The sequence below is a fragment of the Falco peregrinus genome, chromosome 2, assembly GCF_023634155.1.
Source record: "Falco peregrinus isolate bFalPer1 chromosome 2, bFalPer1.pri, whole genome shotgun sequence".
Lineage (NCBI taxonomy): Eukaryota > Metazoa > Chordata > Aves > Falconiformes > Falconidae > Falco > Falco peregrinus.
Genome location: NC_073722.1, coordinates 105811693 through 105828745, shown reverse-complemented (window position 1 = coordinate 105828745; position 17053 = coordinate 105811693). Strand labels below are relative to the sequence as shown.

Genomic DNA, 17053 nt, shown 5'->3' with positions numbered 1-17053 from the left:
GCCGGCAGCTCTGCCGGAGCCAGGCGAAGGGCGATGGCGCGCTGGGCTCGGGGCAGGAGGGATGCCAGCGGCTGACGGTGCGGTGCCCCGCAGGCTGAGCCCCAAGCGCCGGCAGGACGGCCCCAAGGGCAGCAGCGCCCGCTCCAGCCGCAGCCCATCCTCCCCCTCGCCCCGCCGCTCGGCCTCGCCACACCAGAACGGGCACAAGGGCAGCGCCCAGAACGGCCGCCACAGCCACGGTGCCCTGCTGCCGGAGCCCTCGGATGTACGTAGGCTTTTCTTGGATCACCGTTCTCTTCCCTCCCCTCCTCCCTCCGCAGGACCCCCCACCCCAGCTCTCCTCTCCCTTCCTTCCCTGCTCACTCGGCTCCCCCCTCGCCCAGCCCAGGGCACGCGGGGGAGCTGCGGGGTGCAGGATGTACCCACCCGGCACCCATCGACCTTCCGCTGGGTGCGCAGTCTCCCTGGAGGAGCCAGCCCATCACCTCAGGGCAGGTATCGGGGCAGCCAACCCCTTCCCCAAAGCCACGCATCACTCTGTGGATGTCACCCCCCAGGGACGATGGCTTGGCAGGCCAGTGTCACCTGCCAGGGTCACCACCAGGCTCAGCACCTCCCTGGGAGGGGATTGAGCCTAGAGAGCCAAGGAATGGGTAAAGCTGGAAAATTCTTATTTCCCCACTAGCCCCACCACTCCCCAGAGCCAAGGCGCCAGCACCAGCACTGAGGACCCCCGCATCCGATCTGGGGATGGGCGTTAGGCCAGGGTAGGATTTGGAGGGGGTTTGGTGCTGGGTGCTCAGATTTTAGGAACTCAGGCTCCCCGTGCCAGGTGACTTTGGAGCTAAGTGCCCCCCAGCTCTGCTTCAGCTCCCCGGGGGTCCTGATGAAGCCTGTGGGGGCTGCTTCTGCACTGAGTGGGGCAAAGCCCTAACCCGGCAGGATCTGGGGGGCCAGCCCCAGTTTAATCAGTGCTGGGCTGGTGAGGAGCTTGCTTTGGCTAGTGGGGGGCTGGAGGCAGGGCTGCACAAAGGCAGCGTGCTGGGGGACCCCACTAATGGGGGGCACACAGGTCCCCGCTCACCCCGGGACACTTTATTCCCATAGGTGAGGTGCTGCAGGGATGCTCCCAGGCTGGCAGCACCCAACGCTGACACCCCAACACCTGTGGGGCCAGGGGGACCCTGGAAAATGGGGCCAGGAGCCCCCCACCCCATGTTCATGTCCCCTGCGGCCTCCCCAGCCCCAGCCCAGCACCCCCCAGCAGCACCCAGCACCTTGCCCACCTCTTGGGGCACCTCTCTGCTTTCTTCTTTCCTGTGGTTTCAGCTGGGGCATGGAGGGGGTTTGGGTGCCCACCCAGGCGCCCGGCTCACCCGCTCTCCCCCTGCCCACCACCCCCAGCACCCAGCATCGCCCAGGCCGCCGAGCTCCCTTGGCTCCCCGGCACCAGCGGGACTTCTCTCCGACAACTTTCTCTCTCTTTCTCTCTCTCTCTCTCTCTTCTTTCTCTCTGGTTTCTATTTTTTATTTTTTTTTTTCTTTTTAATCCCATCTGTGTTTTTCTTTAGCCTCCCATTTGAAAAAAACCCAAACGGTAATATACACTTCCATTTCTTGCTCAGCAGAAGCAGGGACGAGGGGGAGGGAAGGGCAATGAAACGTGCTTTTTTCCCCCCCCTTGTTTTAGTTTCCTTTCTCATGGTTTCTTTTCTTTTCCCTTGTGATGTACAGAAATGCAAACGATATATATCTCTCTTATTTTTCTCCCACCCTTGTCGTCGTCATGTTGTTCTAGAACTTTTTGCTTTTGTGTGTGTTAATGTGGAGAAGAAAAAAAAAAAAGCAGATGTGTTTTCTAAATATTTATGACCGCTGAACGTTGTATTTCATTTTCTATATTTTGAACAAGGAATTTAAAAGGGAAGAGAACCGAGCAGCTCTTCACCTCAAAGGTAGCGGGCTGGCTTCAATATCGTGGAGCAAATTGCCCTTTGCCTCCTTGAATTGGCTACTGGTGGCCAGATCCTGCTGCCACGGGGCTGGTTTTCCTCCACAGTTGCAGGATGAGGCTGTTGGGTGCTGGGTTATCCACCCCCGCCCCGAGCAAAGCACCCTGCGGCCATCCCACACCTGGGCATCCACATCCTGTATCCTGGCAGGACGGGTGCTGAGCATCCTTGGTACCTTCCCTCCTCCAGCCTCCTGCAGACCCCCCCAAAACTCTGGACTCAGCCGTGCCCCCCCAGCACCCCCAGAGCCGCCGGAGGAAGGGCTGCCCTGGGGTGCTGCATGGTGTTGCCTTCCCTTTTAAATACCCAGTCCTGTCTCCATCCATCCCTGCTGCCTTCCCCAGCCTTCCTCCCGGGTCTCTCCTCCTCCTCCTCACCCACACGCACCCTCCGGCCCCTCTTTCTCTCCAGTTTTCTTTGGGCCAACACAACCCAACAACCCTTGCCATGTCCCACCTCCATCCGTCGCCTTCCCTGCATGTTATCTGGGACTTTGCCATGTGATATAGCGACTTTTAAAGACTGAAACGCAGCCGGGTTACAGACACCAGCCAGCAAACCCCCTGCGGCCACCCCGCTAAAACAAAACAAAACAAAACAAAACAAAACAAAACAAAAAGCTAATGAGACCAATTTAAAAAATAATTTCAAATATTCTAAGCAAAGCAAACGGGATTAGCCGAGGGGTCTGGATCGCCGTACTAAAGAGTCCTTGTCTTTTTCCCATTCTGCCCTCCAAATGTGGAGATTATTGTTTTCTTTTTTTATTATCGCATTCCTGTCACTGCCAATTGCAAAGGTAGGTATTTTGTCCACCTCTGCACGTTCACTTCTGCAGATGAGCCTGTTGAAAAGCACCGTAGCTTGATTTAATGTTATTTTCTCTTTCTTTCTGACTTTCTCTTTCTTTCTCGCTCTCCTTCTCTGTCTCTCTTTCATTTTGTCTCTTTTTGGTGGCTATATATAATTTTTTTTATTATTATTATTTGTATGGTTTTCCCCAGTTAGCTGCAAAGCCATGCTCTTCTCTTACATTCTTTATTTATATTTTTCGCCCTGTCCACGTAACATTTTTTTCTTTCTTCCCCCCTTTTCTCTTCCCCGTCTCCTCGTGCTGTCGGTAGAATGCATTTCTGTGTCTTTCAGCCCTCCGAATTTGTGTTCGTTTCCATCCAGGGGCCGAGCACGGCTACTCCATTTGAGTCCCCCCTTAGGGGCTGGGTAACGAAGGCAAATATAATTAGTGAGGAATAAGGGCAGCAGCCAGAGCCCAGGGGTGGGAGCCGCAGCACGTCCTGGGCACAGGGGGTTTTGGGGTGGATGGATGGGGCAAGAAATGAGAAACTGGGGGAGATGTGTGGGTTTAGCCCCTCCTCGGGCCATGACGGAATAAACCACCCCAACCCAGGGAAAATATCGGGGGGCTGAAACGGGGAAAGGTTGAAATCTCGCTCCGTGGAGAGAGACAGGTCCCCAAGGGCAGGGGACAGTGTCCCAGCCCTGGCCACCCCATCCCCACAAGCCCCAGTGTGCGTTTTCCCTTTTGCCGATTTGGATTTATTTGGGATGCTTTTACCTTCATTGCCTTCCTGCACGCCCGGGCAGGAGACCCCCTCCACTCCCACTCCGGGGTTCAGGTGGGAACCCCTCGCCCTGCAGCCCCAGCCCACGGCGTGGCCAGCCAGCACCGAAACGCCGCCCTGGGAAAGAGGAACCCCTTCTCTTTCTCTCTTCATCCTTCTCTTCATCTTCATCTTCTCTGCTTTTATTTTTCCCTGCCCAGATGCGGGGCTGGGCATGGGCTCAGCCGAATCCCCACTCCCAGGGCTGCTGCACCCCTTTGGATGGGGTCCGTGTCCCCTCGCTTGCGGGGCAGTTTGTGGTTTGTGGGGCCTTTGCAACAGCAACAAGATTTTTGAAAAAAACCCAACCAAGCAAACCAAACAGCCCCCCCCAAATCCCCACATTTTGGCTCCAGCTTGCTGGCCTGCGGCTGGAGGTGTTGGCTTATTCGTGGGGACAGGGAGGTGATGCAGGACATGGAGTGGCTTGTGTGACCCCCCCAACCCTAGGATGCTGGGGGACGTGGTGGCCTCATCTCCCTTCTGCAGCATCTTTGCAGTGGTCCCCAGGCTTCCACCCAGCATTTTGGGGGAGAAAAGCGGCATTTAGGACATGGCAGGGTGGGTGGAGAGAACCTTGTCCTTAAGGATTGACTGACCAGGCATGTCTGGGACAAGGGACCAGTGGGGAATTGGGGTCCCTGTCCCCAGCTCAGCCCCGGGCACGGTGACACAATCCTGGCTATACTCCAATCTCCTGAACCCTGTTAGATACCCTTGACTGCGCTCAGCACCACCCCGCGCAGGATTGACCCCTCCAGGGATGCTCAGGGACCCTAAGCCGGGCTGCAGCTGGGGGGGAGGAGACCCCCAAAGCCCCCCATGCTGGGGTTTGCCGCCTCGGTTGGGGCCGGCAGTGCAGGAGCTGTTTCCACCCATCTTTTTGGTCTGGTGGTGTTGCAAAGATGGGGAATCCCACCCCCCACCCCCCCCCCAGGCAGCGGCTGCGCTCGGGGGGAGCTCAGAGATGTGGGAATTGCTGCGTGCTGGATCCTGGGGCTGGGCAAAACCCCTCAAGAGCCCGGCACGGGGCTTGGCCGCGGTGGTGGCCCAGGATTCCCCCCCCTTCCCGTAGGAGAAGTGAGTTGGTTTGTTTTATTTCTCCTCTCTCTGGCTCTGTCTCTGTCTCTCCTCTCGCTCTTTCTTTCTCTCTTGCATTTTTGTGAATCTAATGATGCACTTATATTGCCCCGCTTTTCCCTTCTCTTCATACCTTACCTACTAAAGGAGGAAATGCCACTTTTTTGGTAAGTGGATGTTAACCAAGAGGGACTTAAAAAAAAAAAAAGCATATAATGGAAAAAAAAAAAAAAAAAGGAAGCAGAAAGCAAAGTCTGTGTTGAGTGCTGATGAGAACTTAGCAGTTCCCTGCAGAGTCACAGCTAACAGCTCAATGCGTGTCCCAGGAAGAGCTCAGAGACATTCGTTTATCTCAGTAACGAGGACATTTGTGAAGTTTTGCTTTGTTCTTTTAATTTGATTTGATTTGATTTGGATGGTTTTTTTCTTCTTTCTTTTTTTTTTTTTTTGGTTTCTTTTTGCCTTCTTGCCCCTGGCCCCCCGCCCCCCTGCCTTGCCCTCCATTGTCGCTCTGTGCCGTCCTCCTCGTTTCTTGATTTGTTTTAAGCTGAAAGCCGTACTATATAGAAACGACACATATCTGAACATATATCTCTCTATATATGTGCATGCCTCTGTGTGAGCAGACCCCCCATCACCTCCAGCCCTCTTTGGTTCGACCCCTTCCCCTCGGCTCAGTCTGATTTACTCTACCCCACCTCCCCACCTTCCCTTCTCTCATCTTTTCTTTTCTCCCCCCGTTTTCCTCCCTTCGTTTGGGTTTTACCCCCCTTTTCCCTTCCCCTTTCTTGGTTGGGGTGGGTGGGCACCAGGGTTTGCTTTATCCCCGCTCCAGGTGTTTTTTGGGGGGTGGGGGGTATTTCTTTCCCTTCGAGCTCTCCCTCCCTGACGACTTGGGGGTTTCTTGGATTTTCTTTTTTTTTATTTTCTTTTTTTTTTTCTCCCATCCCACCCCTTCCTTTGGGTTTTTAAAAAATTTTATTTGAATTATTTTTTTTGGCGTTTTGCATGCGGAGGTTTGCATGACCCACGTTGTTGAGGGCGAGAGGAAGGTGCAGAGTAGCGTCTGTGTAGCCTGCCTTATGCGATGTGCGTTGACGTTGTGAACCGCGCCCCCAGCCCGGCACCCCCCATTAAAATCCCCTTTCTCCTTCTTTCTTCTTTTCTTCCTCCCCTCCCTGCCTTTCCTCCCTTCTCTCTCTCTCTCCCCCCTTGGCAGAGGCCGGCCTCGGCGTCCCCCTCTCCACGGGCTCATGGCAGGACGGAGCCGCCATCCCCCCATGCCCGGGGGGGGACGACACGGTGTCCGTAGCCCCCGGTCGCCCACACCGGAGCGAGCCAAGCATGGCCACCGGCATCGCTCCCGCAGCGCCTCGCCGCCGCCCCGCCACCGCGGCCAGAGCAAGGGACGGCCACCGGCCCCCCGGGACCCCCCGCCGCCGCCGCTCAGCCCTGCCGGCTACAGCAGCGACTCAGAGGGCTCGGCAGGCTCCCACCCCTACGACCCACCGCTCGGCCCCGACAGGAACCACGGCGCCCATGCCAAGAAGTAAGGGGGGCTCTGGGATGGGGTCATGCTATTCCTGCCGGGACATGGGAGCTGCTCTCTGGTATTTGGGGTGCAGCCCCATGCGGGCATCCCGGTTCTGTCCGGGCAGAGCTCTGGGGGCCAAGCTGGGGACCAGGGCAGGGCTGGGATGCTCAAGGGATGGGGACAGGGATGGGAATGGGGACAGGGATGAGGATGGAGATAGGGATGGGGACTGGGATGAGAATGGTGACAGGGATGGGGATGGGGATGAAGAAGAGGATGGGGACAGGGATGGGAATGGGGATGAGGATGGGGATGGAGATTGAGGGAGGGATGGGGATGGGGACAGGGATGGAGATGGGGATGGAGATGAGGATGAGGTTGGGGATGAGGATGGGGATGGGGTGGGGATGGGGACAAGGATGGGTGGCGATGGGGATGGGGATGAGGATGCGGATGAGGATGGTGATGGGGATGGGGACAAGGATGGGTGGCAACGGGGATGAGGATGAGGATGGGGATGAGGACAGGGATGGGGATAGGGATGAGGATGGGGATGGGGATGAGGATGAGGATGAGGATGAGGGTGGGGATAGGGACAGGGAAGAGCCACAGTGGGTCAATGCCAGCACATCACAGGAAAGGTCATACCCACAAGGGATTGTTCCAGCACAAAGGGCAGTGGCTGGATGGCTGCATGGCATTACAGCATCCCACAGGGTGCAGGATCCCAAGCAAGCCAGCACCCCATGCTTTATAATCAGGGGTGCAGCCCAGCCAAAAGCTGGGGCCATGTAGGTGCTCCCGCTGCTCCCCCATGGGAACTGGGGGTCCCCGGCTCCCATGGGGACAGCCTGCAGGCCACAGCGGGAGAGATACGAGTAGCGGCTGGGGTCTGCCTTCGCAGGGTGAAGGAGAGGCACCACCGGGGCCGGCCCAACAGCAGCTCGGAGTCATCAGCCAAGCACTCCCGGCACGCCTCGGAGCGGCGGAAGAGCCCATCGCCCAGCCCTGGCCAGCGCAGCAGCTCCTGGAGCTCCAGCGGCTCCCTCTCCAAATCCCGCTCCCGCTCCCGGGAGAAAAGAGCAGGACGCAGCCGCTCCCGCTCACCCTCACCAAAAAAACCTGCCAGCAGGTCAGCCCCCGGGGAGACTTGGGCATGGGGGTACCAGCAACGGGCTCAGAAAGCATCCCTGGCTCAGGGTGGACCCAGCCAGCCCGGGGCTCAGTGAGGGGGCTACAGGCCATTGCTGGCCCTGGTGGCACTGGAAGCGCCAGCCCCAGGTGGGGTGTCACCCCTGTGGGGAGCTGCTGGGGGTGGGCTGTCCCTGCATCCCACCTGGATCCCAGCCCACACCCCTGATGCCCCTCGTCCTCCTCGTGGTGTAGAGAGAAGGACAACGAGCCCCGAACACGTCACGGTGACCCCGATCCCACCCGCGCCCGGCGCCGCTCCAGGAGCTACTCCCCCATCAGGAAGAGGAGACGTGACTCCCCCAGCTTCATGGAGCCCAGGAGGATCACCAGGTGGGTCTGGGCACACGGTGAAGCCTCTACCACAGCCTCTGGCATGGCCCAGGGCTGAGCTCTGCCACCAGCCAGCCCCGAAGGACGTGTGGGTGGGTGGGTGGGTGGGTGGGTGGGCAGACGGATGGATAGACGGACAGATAGATGGATGAATGGATGGAGGGGTGGATGGACAGCTCTCTGGATGGATCGATAACCCTGAGGACGACCAGCTGGGTGAATCAGCTGGCCCAGCCAGATGGATAAGCAGGCTGCCTCCAATATTACACCTTTCTGATGTCTCCCCATTTCGAGACATGCAAATAGGAATTCACCTTAATCTGCAAGCGCATATTCCTGCAAGACCTATGGCCTCAAGCGTGTCTCTCCCCTGCCCTCCAAAAGCTGGTTTCTCCTCCTTGAGATCCTATTGACTCAGGAGCCCAGGCTGTAAGACAGGCAATATTTAGTGCCAGACGAAACACTGTGTGCATATATAGTACCTCGTTAACATGCAGCGCTGGCGGCGGTACTGGTGGCGAGCTGAGATTACCTCGTTCCTGACCTATTTGTCTCTCCTGCTATCAGCTGGGAGATCGGGACCGTGGGGTGGAGGGGCTGGATTTTCAGAAATCAGCTCTGCCTCGCTGTGGGAGGGTTTTTATTTTGCCTGGGCTGGATTGAAGTTGTAAGGAGGGAGGACAGGAGAAATACTGCTCAGCTGGTGGATTCGAGCTCCCCACAGCCCTCCCTGATGGATGCCCTTAAAGGACACAGGCTGGGAAAGCTGCTCCCAGTCCAGATGAAGGTTTTTCAGCCTGGGTACCACTGGTTTTGCATCCCTCCTGCTCCATCCCCGAGCTGGGATTTGCTGGGGCGTCCCCAGGAAGGCGGCAGGGCTTGGCCAGAGGACACAGCCCACGGTCCCTGCAGGGACCATCCCCCCAGTCCTGTCACCCATCCTTGGGACGGATGGGGATGGCAGACCCAGCTCTGTTTGTGGTTCAGGAGGAGCAGAGCCTGTGAGGCTGGGAGGATGCTGTGGGGAGGGGGCAGCCAGGGGGACACCCCTAGCCCCCCTCACCTGCCCTTTAGCCCAGCCAGAAGCCCCAGGGCTTTTCCTTGCCCTCCTGCCCTGTTCCTGGTCCCTGTCACTCCCCACCACCCCAGGGTCCAGCACCGTGTGGTCCTGCCTCAGTGATACCAACTTCTCCTTTTCCATTTCATCCCAAGGTCCCTCTTGGAGAGCATCGCCGCCAGCCTGGCTCCCAGGGTAACCTCTCCGCTTCCTCCTCCTCCTCTTCCTCCTCCTCTTCCTCTTCTGTGTCTCCTCATACCGTAGGATGCCCTCGGCCCCCAGCCGCCTCCGGGTCTCTCCTTGGTCCCACTAACACCGGGCCGGGAGAAGGGGGCAGGAGGCCGGCTCCTGTTACCGGCTCCAGATGTCACTGGCCCCCATGTCCCCCCATGTCCCCTCATCCCCATTGCCCCCCTGTTCCCCACGTCCCTCCTCATCCTCAGGCGCCGGCGGGCCACAGCTCGCCTCTCGCTAATCCTGAACGTCTCTTTTTCAGCAGCTTTCAGTCTTTGGTGTCTGGGAAACACAAAGGCCACATTAACCTGCTCACTTTCTGCCCTCGCCGCTGCCTAATCCAGGACTAACACCCCGGGGGGGCTGGGGAGGAGGAAGGGGATGGAGGGGGGAGTGATGCTGGATGGCCGCATCCTGACACCCCGCAGCCAGTCTGAGCCTGACCACCCTGCAGGGATGCTCAGCCGTGCCGGGGTCCCAGTGCCGATCCCCTCCCCGAGCTGCTGCCGGGGGCCTGACTCAGTTTCCCTTTTCCATTTGCAGCGCTCGCAAGCGTCCCATCCCCTACTACCGCCCCAGCCCCTCGTCCTCCAGCTCACTGAGCACCTACTCCTACAGCCGCAGCCGCAGCCGCAGCTACGACAGCTACAGCACCAGCCGCAGCCGCAGCCGGACTCGCAGCCCCCCCAGCCGCTCCCGCAGCCCCAGCCGCAGCCCCAGCTACAACAGCCACAGCAGCTCGGAGAGCGCCGGCTTCTGAGCCCCCCAGCACCCGGCCGCAGCCCCTCACCATCCCGGCTGTGCACCCCCCGCCAATGCCACCTGTGCCCCCAGAGATGGGGACCACCGGGGAGGTGGAAAAGAGCCGGGGGCTGCTAAGGATGGACCTGGCAGCAGGGGAAAGCAGGGGCCTAAAACGCAAATGGGTCCTTGCATCGCCCTGGGAGGGGGTGATCCCCCCCTCTGCCCGGGGGGGTTAGGGGGGTCGGGGTGGGGGAGGGGGAGGATATCTTCTTATTTCTGCCAGCGCTGGGGTGGGGTGGGGTGGGCGAGCACAGAGCGAGGGAACAAATAGCTCAGCAGAGACCTTGAGGTGAGCAGGCGGGGGTGGCTGGGGACCCCCGAGGAACACCCCCTGTGCTTTTTGGGTTGGTTTGACATTTTTAGCACAAATGTGTCCTTGGGGGGGGGGGGGGGGGGGGGGGGGCAGGCAGGAGGGGGCTTCTTCAGTCCAGGCTTGGCTGGAGGGTGTGATGCCAGCTAGACACAAGCTCCCACTTTCCCCTGGCAGAGTCATCACCGTTTCCCCATGGTGTCCCGGGGGACAGGGGCACCACCAACCATTTTGCGCCCCCCCCCTAGACCCAAGCACACGCCGAGCCATGGACGAACAAAAGCTGGCAGCACCCGCAAGTCTCTTCCCGAGTGGGGAGGTCCGGGGGGGGGCACTCCTGCAGGATAACACAGCTTGTCCTGGCTCAGGAGCCGGCCCTGGCACCCATCCATCCATCTCAGTTTTAGGAGGACCGAGCCATCACCCCCAGGAGGAGGGAGCTGTGGGGATGAAGGCTGGGCTGGGGATTTTCCACCCCTGGGGCTGCATCCAGGCATCCTCCGGCTTCGGCATGTGGTACCCCACCTTTGGGCTCGCAGCCCCCAGCCACCTCTGGCTCCCGGGCCTCGTGGTGGCTTTTTAAACTTAATTATTGAAAGAGAGAGGCAGGAGGGTCCCGGGCTTTGCCGGCAGCCCTGCTTTTGCAGGACGTTGCTGATTTTCCAAAAGAAAAAAAATCCCTTCCCAAGCACTGAGGACAGTCCTGGCCCCCCCGGGGCCGTTGGTGTTTAATCCCCGCGGGCCCCGGATTTTCCAGCCGGCTGGAGCAGGACGATGGGGATGAGCCTCCCTGGGTGGGAGGGCAGCTGCCCGGATTAACCCGCTGCCCTGGATGAAAAGCCGGGCTTTGGCATCCCGCTTGCCGCTGGTTTGCAGCCAGCCGGGATCGGGGGGGATCCTTTGGACTCCAGCTCAGCTGGTAATGCGACAGCCTCGTTAACTGGCGGGCTGATGAACCAGAGGTCCTGGCAGGGCAGAGATGTGAGCAGAGGGGCACTCCAGCATCGTCTCCCAAAGCCGGCACGTTGAGGAACAAGGCTCAGCCACTGGCTGAGGATTCACCAGCCCTTGGAGAAACATCTCCAGGTGCTGGGTCGTGCCAGGTGCCCACCCCTGGGTATCCCACCCACCCCCTGCTCCGCTGGCAAAGCTGCCGGTCACCCTCTGCGGTGCCCAGACAAGTGGAGCCATTAGAAATGGAGTGACCAGGTAAGGAAGGGACACACTCGTGGCTTTCCATGGCTCAGCTTGTCCCCATGTGCCAGCCCCGGGCAGTGCAGCAGCTCTGGATGCAACTGTGGCAGGAGGAGGAGGTGAAGGGTCCTGCTCCCTCCGAACCTGGGGAGATGACGGGCATGAGTGTCCCAGCATCCCTACAAACTCCTGAGCCACACACTCTGAAAACCATCCCACCCCTCTCCAGCTCCGGGCACCCCGTAGTCCCCATCCCACTCATTATCCCACAGGGAAGCTCAGACTGGCCACAGGAGCCCCAAAACCCTGCTGGGAGTTGGGGGTGGGGGTGTGTCCCCTCTGAAAACATCTGAATTCAAGCCACTGGTGGTGGTGGTGGGGTATTTTGCCAGTGGCTGCAGCCCCCAGCCCTGCAGCCCCCTGTGGCTCCTGAAAGCCCAAGACCCAACTGCAGCACCGGCGCGGACAAGCCAGCACATCAGGGAAAATTTCCAGTCTTCCTCTTTTACAGTCTCTTGTCTCCTGCCGCGGAGGGAGCTAACTGGAACAAATACTCTGTAGAAATACTTCAGTATTTTCCTCTTGCGCGTGCGCTCTCTCTTTTTTTCTGGGTTGTGAGTACAGCTGTAGATTCAGTGAGCTGGTTCAATTATAATAAAATATACAGTATATATTGTAAATGACTCTGCTGGGCACGGAGCAGTTTCTTCACAGGGGACAGCACGGCAGGGGTGACCGGCTCCATCCATACAGGCTTGGTCTTATCCAGCTGCCCACGGACCCTGCTGCTCTCCCTCGCCAGCTGCCCAGGGCTCTATCTCCCCCCCGGTGCATCAGCCTCTGGCTCTGTGCAGAGCGGCGCTGGGCACCAGTTGTGTCTGATCCCCCAGAGCATCCTGCTACGGGGTGGGGGAAACCCTCTGGGGAGGCCCCGTTGCTGGGGCAGATGTGTCCACTTGCACCCTTCCCATCTCCTTGCAGCCCTCCTGACTCCCTGCATCCTTCTCTGCATTCCCTCCCGTTTGTCTGCAACTCTCCCATCCATCCCGTGCCTCCTGCAGCCCTCCCAGCATCCCCCTTGCATCCCTCCCATCCCTCCCAGCATCCCTCCCTGCATCCTTCTCTGCATCCCTCCCTTTTCCCTGCATCCCTTCCTGCATCCTGCTCTGCACCCCTCCAGCACCCCTCCCTGAATCCCTCCCATTTCCCTGCATCCTTCTCTGCATCCCTCCCTGCATCCCTCCCATTTCCCGCATCCCTCCCATTTTTCTGCATCCCTCCCTGCATCCTTCTCTGCATCCCTCCCATTTCCCGCATCCCTCCCACCCGCTCACCCCCACAGTCCCTGCAGCGCCTCATCCCCCCTCCTCCCCCCGGCTCCCCTCCAGCCTGCGGCAGCCCCGCAGGATGTGACCCCGCACCTCCAGCCCCACACGGCTCAGCTGCCTTCAGCCCTTTCCCCCAGCCCTTCAGAGGCACTGCTGGGCTCTGCCCCACACAAAGGGGTTGATGGGGCGGTGGGTGCACTGGGACACCCCAAAAATCCTCTGCTGCAGCACCCCCCCTCCTCCCTGCATCCCCATCTATGTCATGAGTGTGTCAGGTCTCAGCTACTGCCTGTCTCCTGGTGCTGGTCACGCGCTTCTTCAAAGTGCAGCAGCCAGAGCTCAGCCCCAGCAGGCACATCCCACCACGGTGCCTCTGTCCCCCCAGAACTGGCCGGTCCCATCCCACAGGGCTGGGGGGAAGGGGGGATGGGGCAGAGGTGACTGGGTCCCGGGGATGCCAGGCTTGCTGGGCTGGGAAAACAAGCCCTTCCCTGGGACTGGGGGCCTGGAGCTTGGCCCCCAGTGGGAATCCCTTCCCAGGTGCCAAGTGGCATCACTGGAGGTGCGTTTGGATGTCAGCGCAACAGGCTAAGGGAAGGAGCCACCCTCCCCCAACCTGAGAGGGTGCTGCCCCCTCAGCCCCCCCCGCCCCCCCTCCAGCACCCTTGGTCCCATCAGCGCTATCAGCTCCACTGGCCCCCACCAGCCCCCATTTGCCTCCACTGGCCTCCATCAGCCCCTCCTGGTCCCACTGGCCCCCATCAACCCACACTGGTCCCACTAACTTCTATCAACTCCTCCTGGTCCCACGGGCCCCCATCAGTCCCTCCTGGTCTCATTGGCCCCCATCAACCCACACTGGTCCCACTGGCCCCCATCAGCCCCACGGGTCCCCCCCCAGGGGGCTGGAGCAGCCTCACCCCAACCTGGCGCTGGGGATTTCCCACTGTGCTGTCGAACCCTGAAGCCACAGGAGTGCCAGGGTTCTGGGGGGCTCCAGAAGCTTCTGGCTGGTGGGTGACGCAGCGGGTACAGGGCTGTGCACAGGCTCTTCCACTGACTCATCCCCCTGCAGGTGCTGGCCGAGCCCCATCCCCCTCCCCACGCTGCCCTGCATCCCTGGGATGGTTTTACGGGCAGCAAAGGCAGGCAGGCGGGGGCAAGGCTGGGAGCAGCTCCAAGGACCATCCATCACTCCCAAGCAGACACAACCTCCCGCGGCAAGAGGCAGGCGGATGTTTCCCTGGCGGGAGGGACCTGGGGGGCTGCCAGCCCCGGCCCCCTGCTACCCATCCAATGCGGCTGCGTGTGGCCGCCCCAGCGCCGGCAAAGTTTCTCGTCCCTTCCTTGGGCCCTGCTGAAATTTCCATTAATAGCCAGCTGAGCTGCCCGGCTAAAAATAACCGCCAGGCCTCTTCATAAGCCACCGCTGGCCACCCCCCCGGCAGCCCCACGCACCATGGCCGAGCGCCGCGTCCCCTTCACCTTCCTGCGCAGCCCCAGCTGGGAGCCCTTCCATGACTGGTGCCGTGGCAGCCGCCTCTTCGACCAGTCCTTTGGGATGCCCCATATCCCCGAGGATTGGTACAAGTGGCCGAGCGGCAGCGCCTGGCCGGGATATTTCCGTCTGCTCCCCCGGGAAAGCGCGCTGCTGCCGTCCCCCGGCTCGCCCTACGGGCAGGCGCTGAGCCGCCAGCTCAGCAGCGGCATCTCCGAGATCCGCCAGACCGCCGACAGTTGGAAAGTCACCTTGGATGTCAACCACTTCGCACCCGAGGAGCTGGTGGTCAAGACCAAGGATAATATCGTGGAGATAACTGGTGGGTACTGGGGATGGGGGGCTGTGGGGTCCCCCACCAGGCAGTGGGCTTGGGCAGCTGCCCCAGCTCTTGCTGCGGGGAAAAAGGGTGGAAGGGCAAAATAGAGCGGAATAAGTGATGGGACACAAAGAAAGGAAAATCAAAAGGTGGAGGCAGAGGGGGCAGGAGAGGGAAAAGGGGAAGATCAAGGCTGAAAGGAAGACCCAGCATTACAAGCTCAGTCTCGGGGCACATTCACGCTGCAGATGTTGCACAGGGTGAAGAGACCCCTCCAGCCCTCTTTATTGTCCCCTTGCTGCTGTCCCAGCCAGGACATGGGGCGGGACCCCCCGGCTGTGAGCCACAGAGGGACTTGGGGGTGACAGGGGGGTGTCACGTGCCCTGTGCCCCCCCCGTTCCCCCCGGCACCCTGGGCAGCTCAGCCAGGGATGCCGTGACGAAGCCCAGGCCCCGCAGCACGAGGCCAGTGCATGCTTTGTGCTTGGCAAAGGGGAGTCCGCAGGGGGTGGGGGCAATTCCCCAGCCAGCTGGATTCGGGGGTGCAGTCCCAGGGTGCTCAGTCTCCAGCCCCCCTTGCCAGGGAGCCAAAATGAGGGCTGTGGGGCCAGCTGGCAGCGGTTGGGTCTCCTTGGCCACCACCAGCTCCTGGCACCACACTTTGCTCCCTGGGACTTTGGGGGATGCTCCTGGAGAGGCCCCACTGCCCCTGGTCCTGTCCCATCCCCCAGTTACTCCAGACTGATATTAAGTCAAAGAAAACCAGGAGAGGCAGAATCATCCCCTCCCTGATGCTGGATGATGCTGGGATGTGGCGGTCGGGGCAAGGAAGGGGCACCCCGGGCACAGAGACCCTCCCAGCTCGCTGCCCACCCAGCCTGGCCCCTTCCAACCACCCCAGGATTATTTTCTTTCCTGCCAGGCAAACACGAGGAGAAGCAGGATGAGCATGGCTTCATCTCCAGGTGCTTCACCCGAAAATACACGTAAGTACCAGGGAGGAGGGGAGGTGGGATCCTGGCAGCCGCCTGCGTGTGTTTGCCCACTCACCCATCCCCTCAGTGCCCACTGGCCAAACTGGGGATGCTGTTCACCCAAACTGGGAGCAGAGGCAGGTGGCAATTCAGGGCTGAGCATCGCATCCCCCGGGATGCAGGGTGGGGTGGTGGGTGCTGCAGCCCTGACCCCCCCCTCTCCTCCTGCAGCCTCCCCCCCCGGCGTTGAAGCCACAGCCGTGCGGTCCTCGCTGTCACCCGATGGCATGCTCACGGTGGAGGCCCCCCCTGCCCAAGCCGGCCATCCAGTCTGCTGAAATCACGATCCCCGTCACTGTCGAGAGCCAAGCCAAGGAGCCGGCCAAGAAGTAGGCAGAAGCCAGGAGGAGGAGGAGGAGAAGCTGCCGCTGCCCCCCCACCCAAAGCTGCAACCTCACACCCACCCCCCCTCGCAGCCCCCTTTTTACTGGTTATTTTGTACTCGCCCAGTCACCGAGTGCCTTGAATAAATGTGAAGGAACCGGTAGAATCAGCCGGAATAAAAAGCAGTGAAAGAAACGTGTCCCCATGCCCTGTGTCTGTCCCCTGGGACCACCGGCACCGGCTCCCTGCCCTGGCAGGGCTGGACCAGAGCACTGGGCTGGGGCTGGCTGGGGCCAGCGTGGCCACCAGGAGGGCTACCGAGCCCTGCGCAACAGCCTGGGGTCAGCATCCTGCAGCTCCACATCCCAGGTTCAACATTCTGGGTCTTCACATCCTGAGTCTCCCTGTCCTGGATGTCCCACATCGCAGGTCTCCTGTATCTCAGCTCTCCACATCCCAGCCTCCAGCATCCCATGTCTTGACATCCTGGATCTCCAAAATCTCTGGTCTCCCCACCCCAGGTCTCCAATACCCCAGGCTCATCATCCCAGTTTTCCACATCCTGGGTCTCTGACATCCAGGTCTTCAAAATTCTGGGCCTCAACATCCATCCCAGGTCTCCTATATTTCAGGTCTCCAAACCCCAGGTCTCCAGCATCCCATGCATCTCTGACATGCCCGATCTCCGAAATTCTGGGTCTCCCACATCCCAGATCTCAGCATCCTGGGTCCCACCATCCGTGGTCTCCAAATCTCTGGGTCTCAACATCCCGGACTGCAACATTTTGGGTCCCAACACCCCGGTCTCTTCATCCTGGGTCTCACCATCCCTGAAACACAAGCACACACACATACACCCCCTGGGGTCGCAGGGACCCCCAGGCAAACAAGGGCTTCACGGGCAGAAGCTCTGGCCAGGAAACAGCCCCATCCCTGGGGGGCCATCCCCCACCCCAGCGGTGCCCCCGCAGCGTGCCCCCTCCCTTTCACCCCCCTGCGATGAGCTGGGCAGGCGAGGGGGGCTCAGCTCAGGGGCTGCAGCCATGCTGGGGGGCTGCAGGCGGCAGGGGGGGTCATGGTCCTGCTGCCTCTCGGCCCCAGCTGGCCCCGTGCCCCCCGTGCCCCCGTGCCCCTGGGCAGGACCAGCCCTACATGGCCAAGGCCAGGCCCAGGGCTGCG

The 17053-nt window shown here is 60.3% G+C and overlaps 2 protein-coding genes across 2 annotated transcripts in view; both read left to right on the top strand.

The window, feature by feature from the left end:
- SRRM3 (serine/arginine repetitive matrix 3) overlaps positions 1-9940 on the top strand; it is a 28909-nt gene extending 18969 nt beyond the window's left edge. The window contains 6 exon segments of the mRNA XM_055797889.1: positions 94-265; positions 5934-6002; positions 6004-6263; positions 7153-7380; positions 7635-7772; positions 9607-9940. Coding sequence (XP_055653864.1) covers positions 94-265; positions 5934-6002; positions 6004-6263; positions 7153-7380; positions 7635-7772; positions 9607-9823 — 1084 coding nt within the window. The 3' untranslated portion in view covers positions 9824-9940.
- A 4012-nt stretch (positions 9941-13952) lies between these two features.
- HSPB1 (heat shock protein family B (small) member 1) lies at positions 13953-16073 on the top strand. The gene is given in 4 exon segments (XM_055797995.1): positions 13953-14519; positions 15439-15525; positions 15722-15795; positions 15797-16073. Coding segments are annotated over 4 exon segments (609 nt in total). The 5' UTR covers positions 13953-14158; the 3' UTR covers positions 15884-16073.
- Positions 16074-17053: the final 980 nt, after the last annotated feature.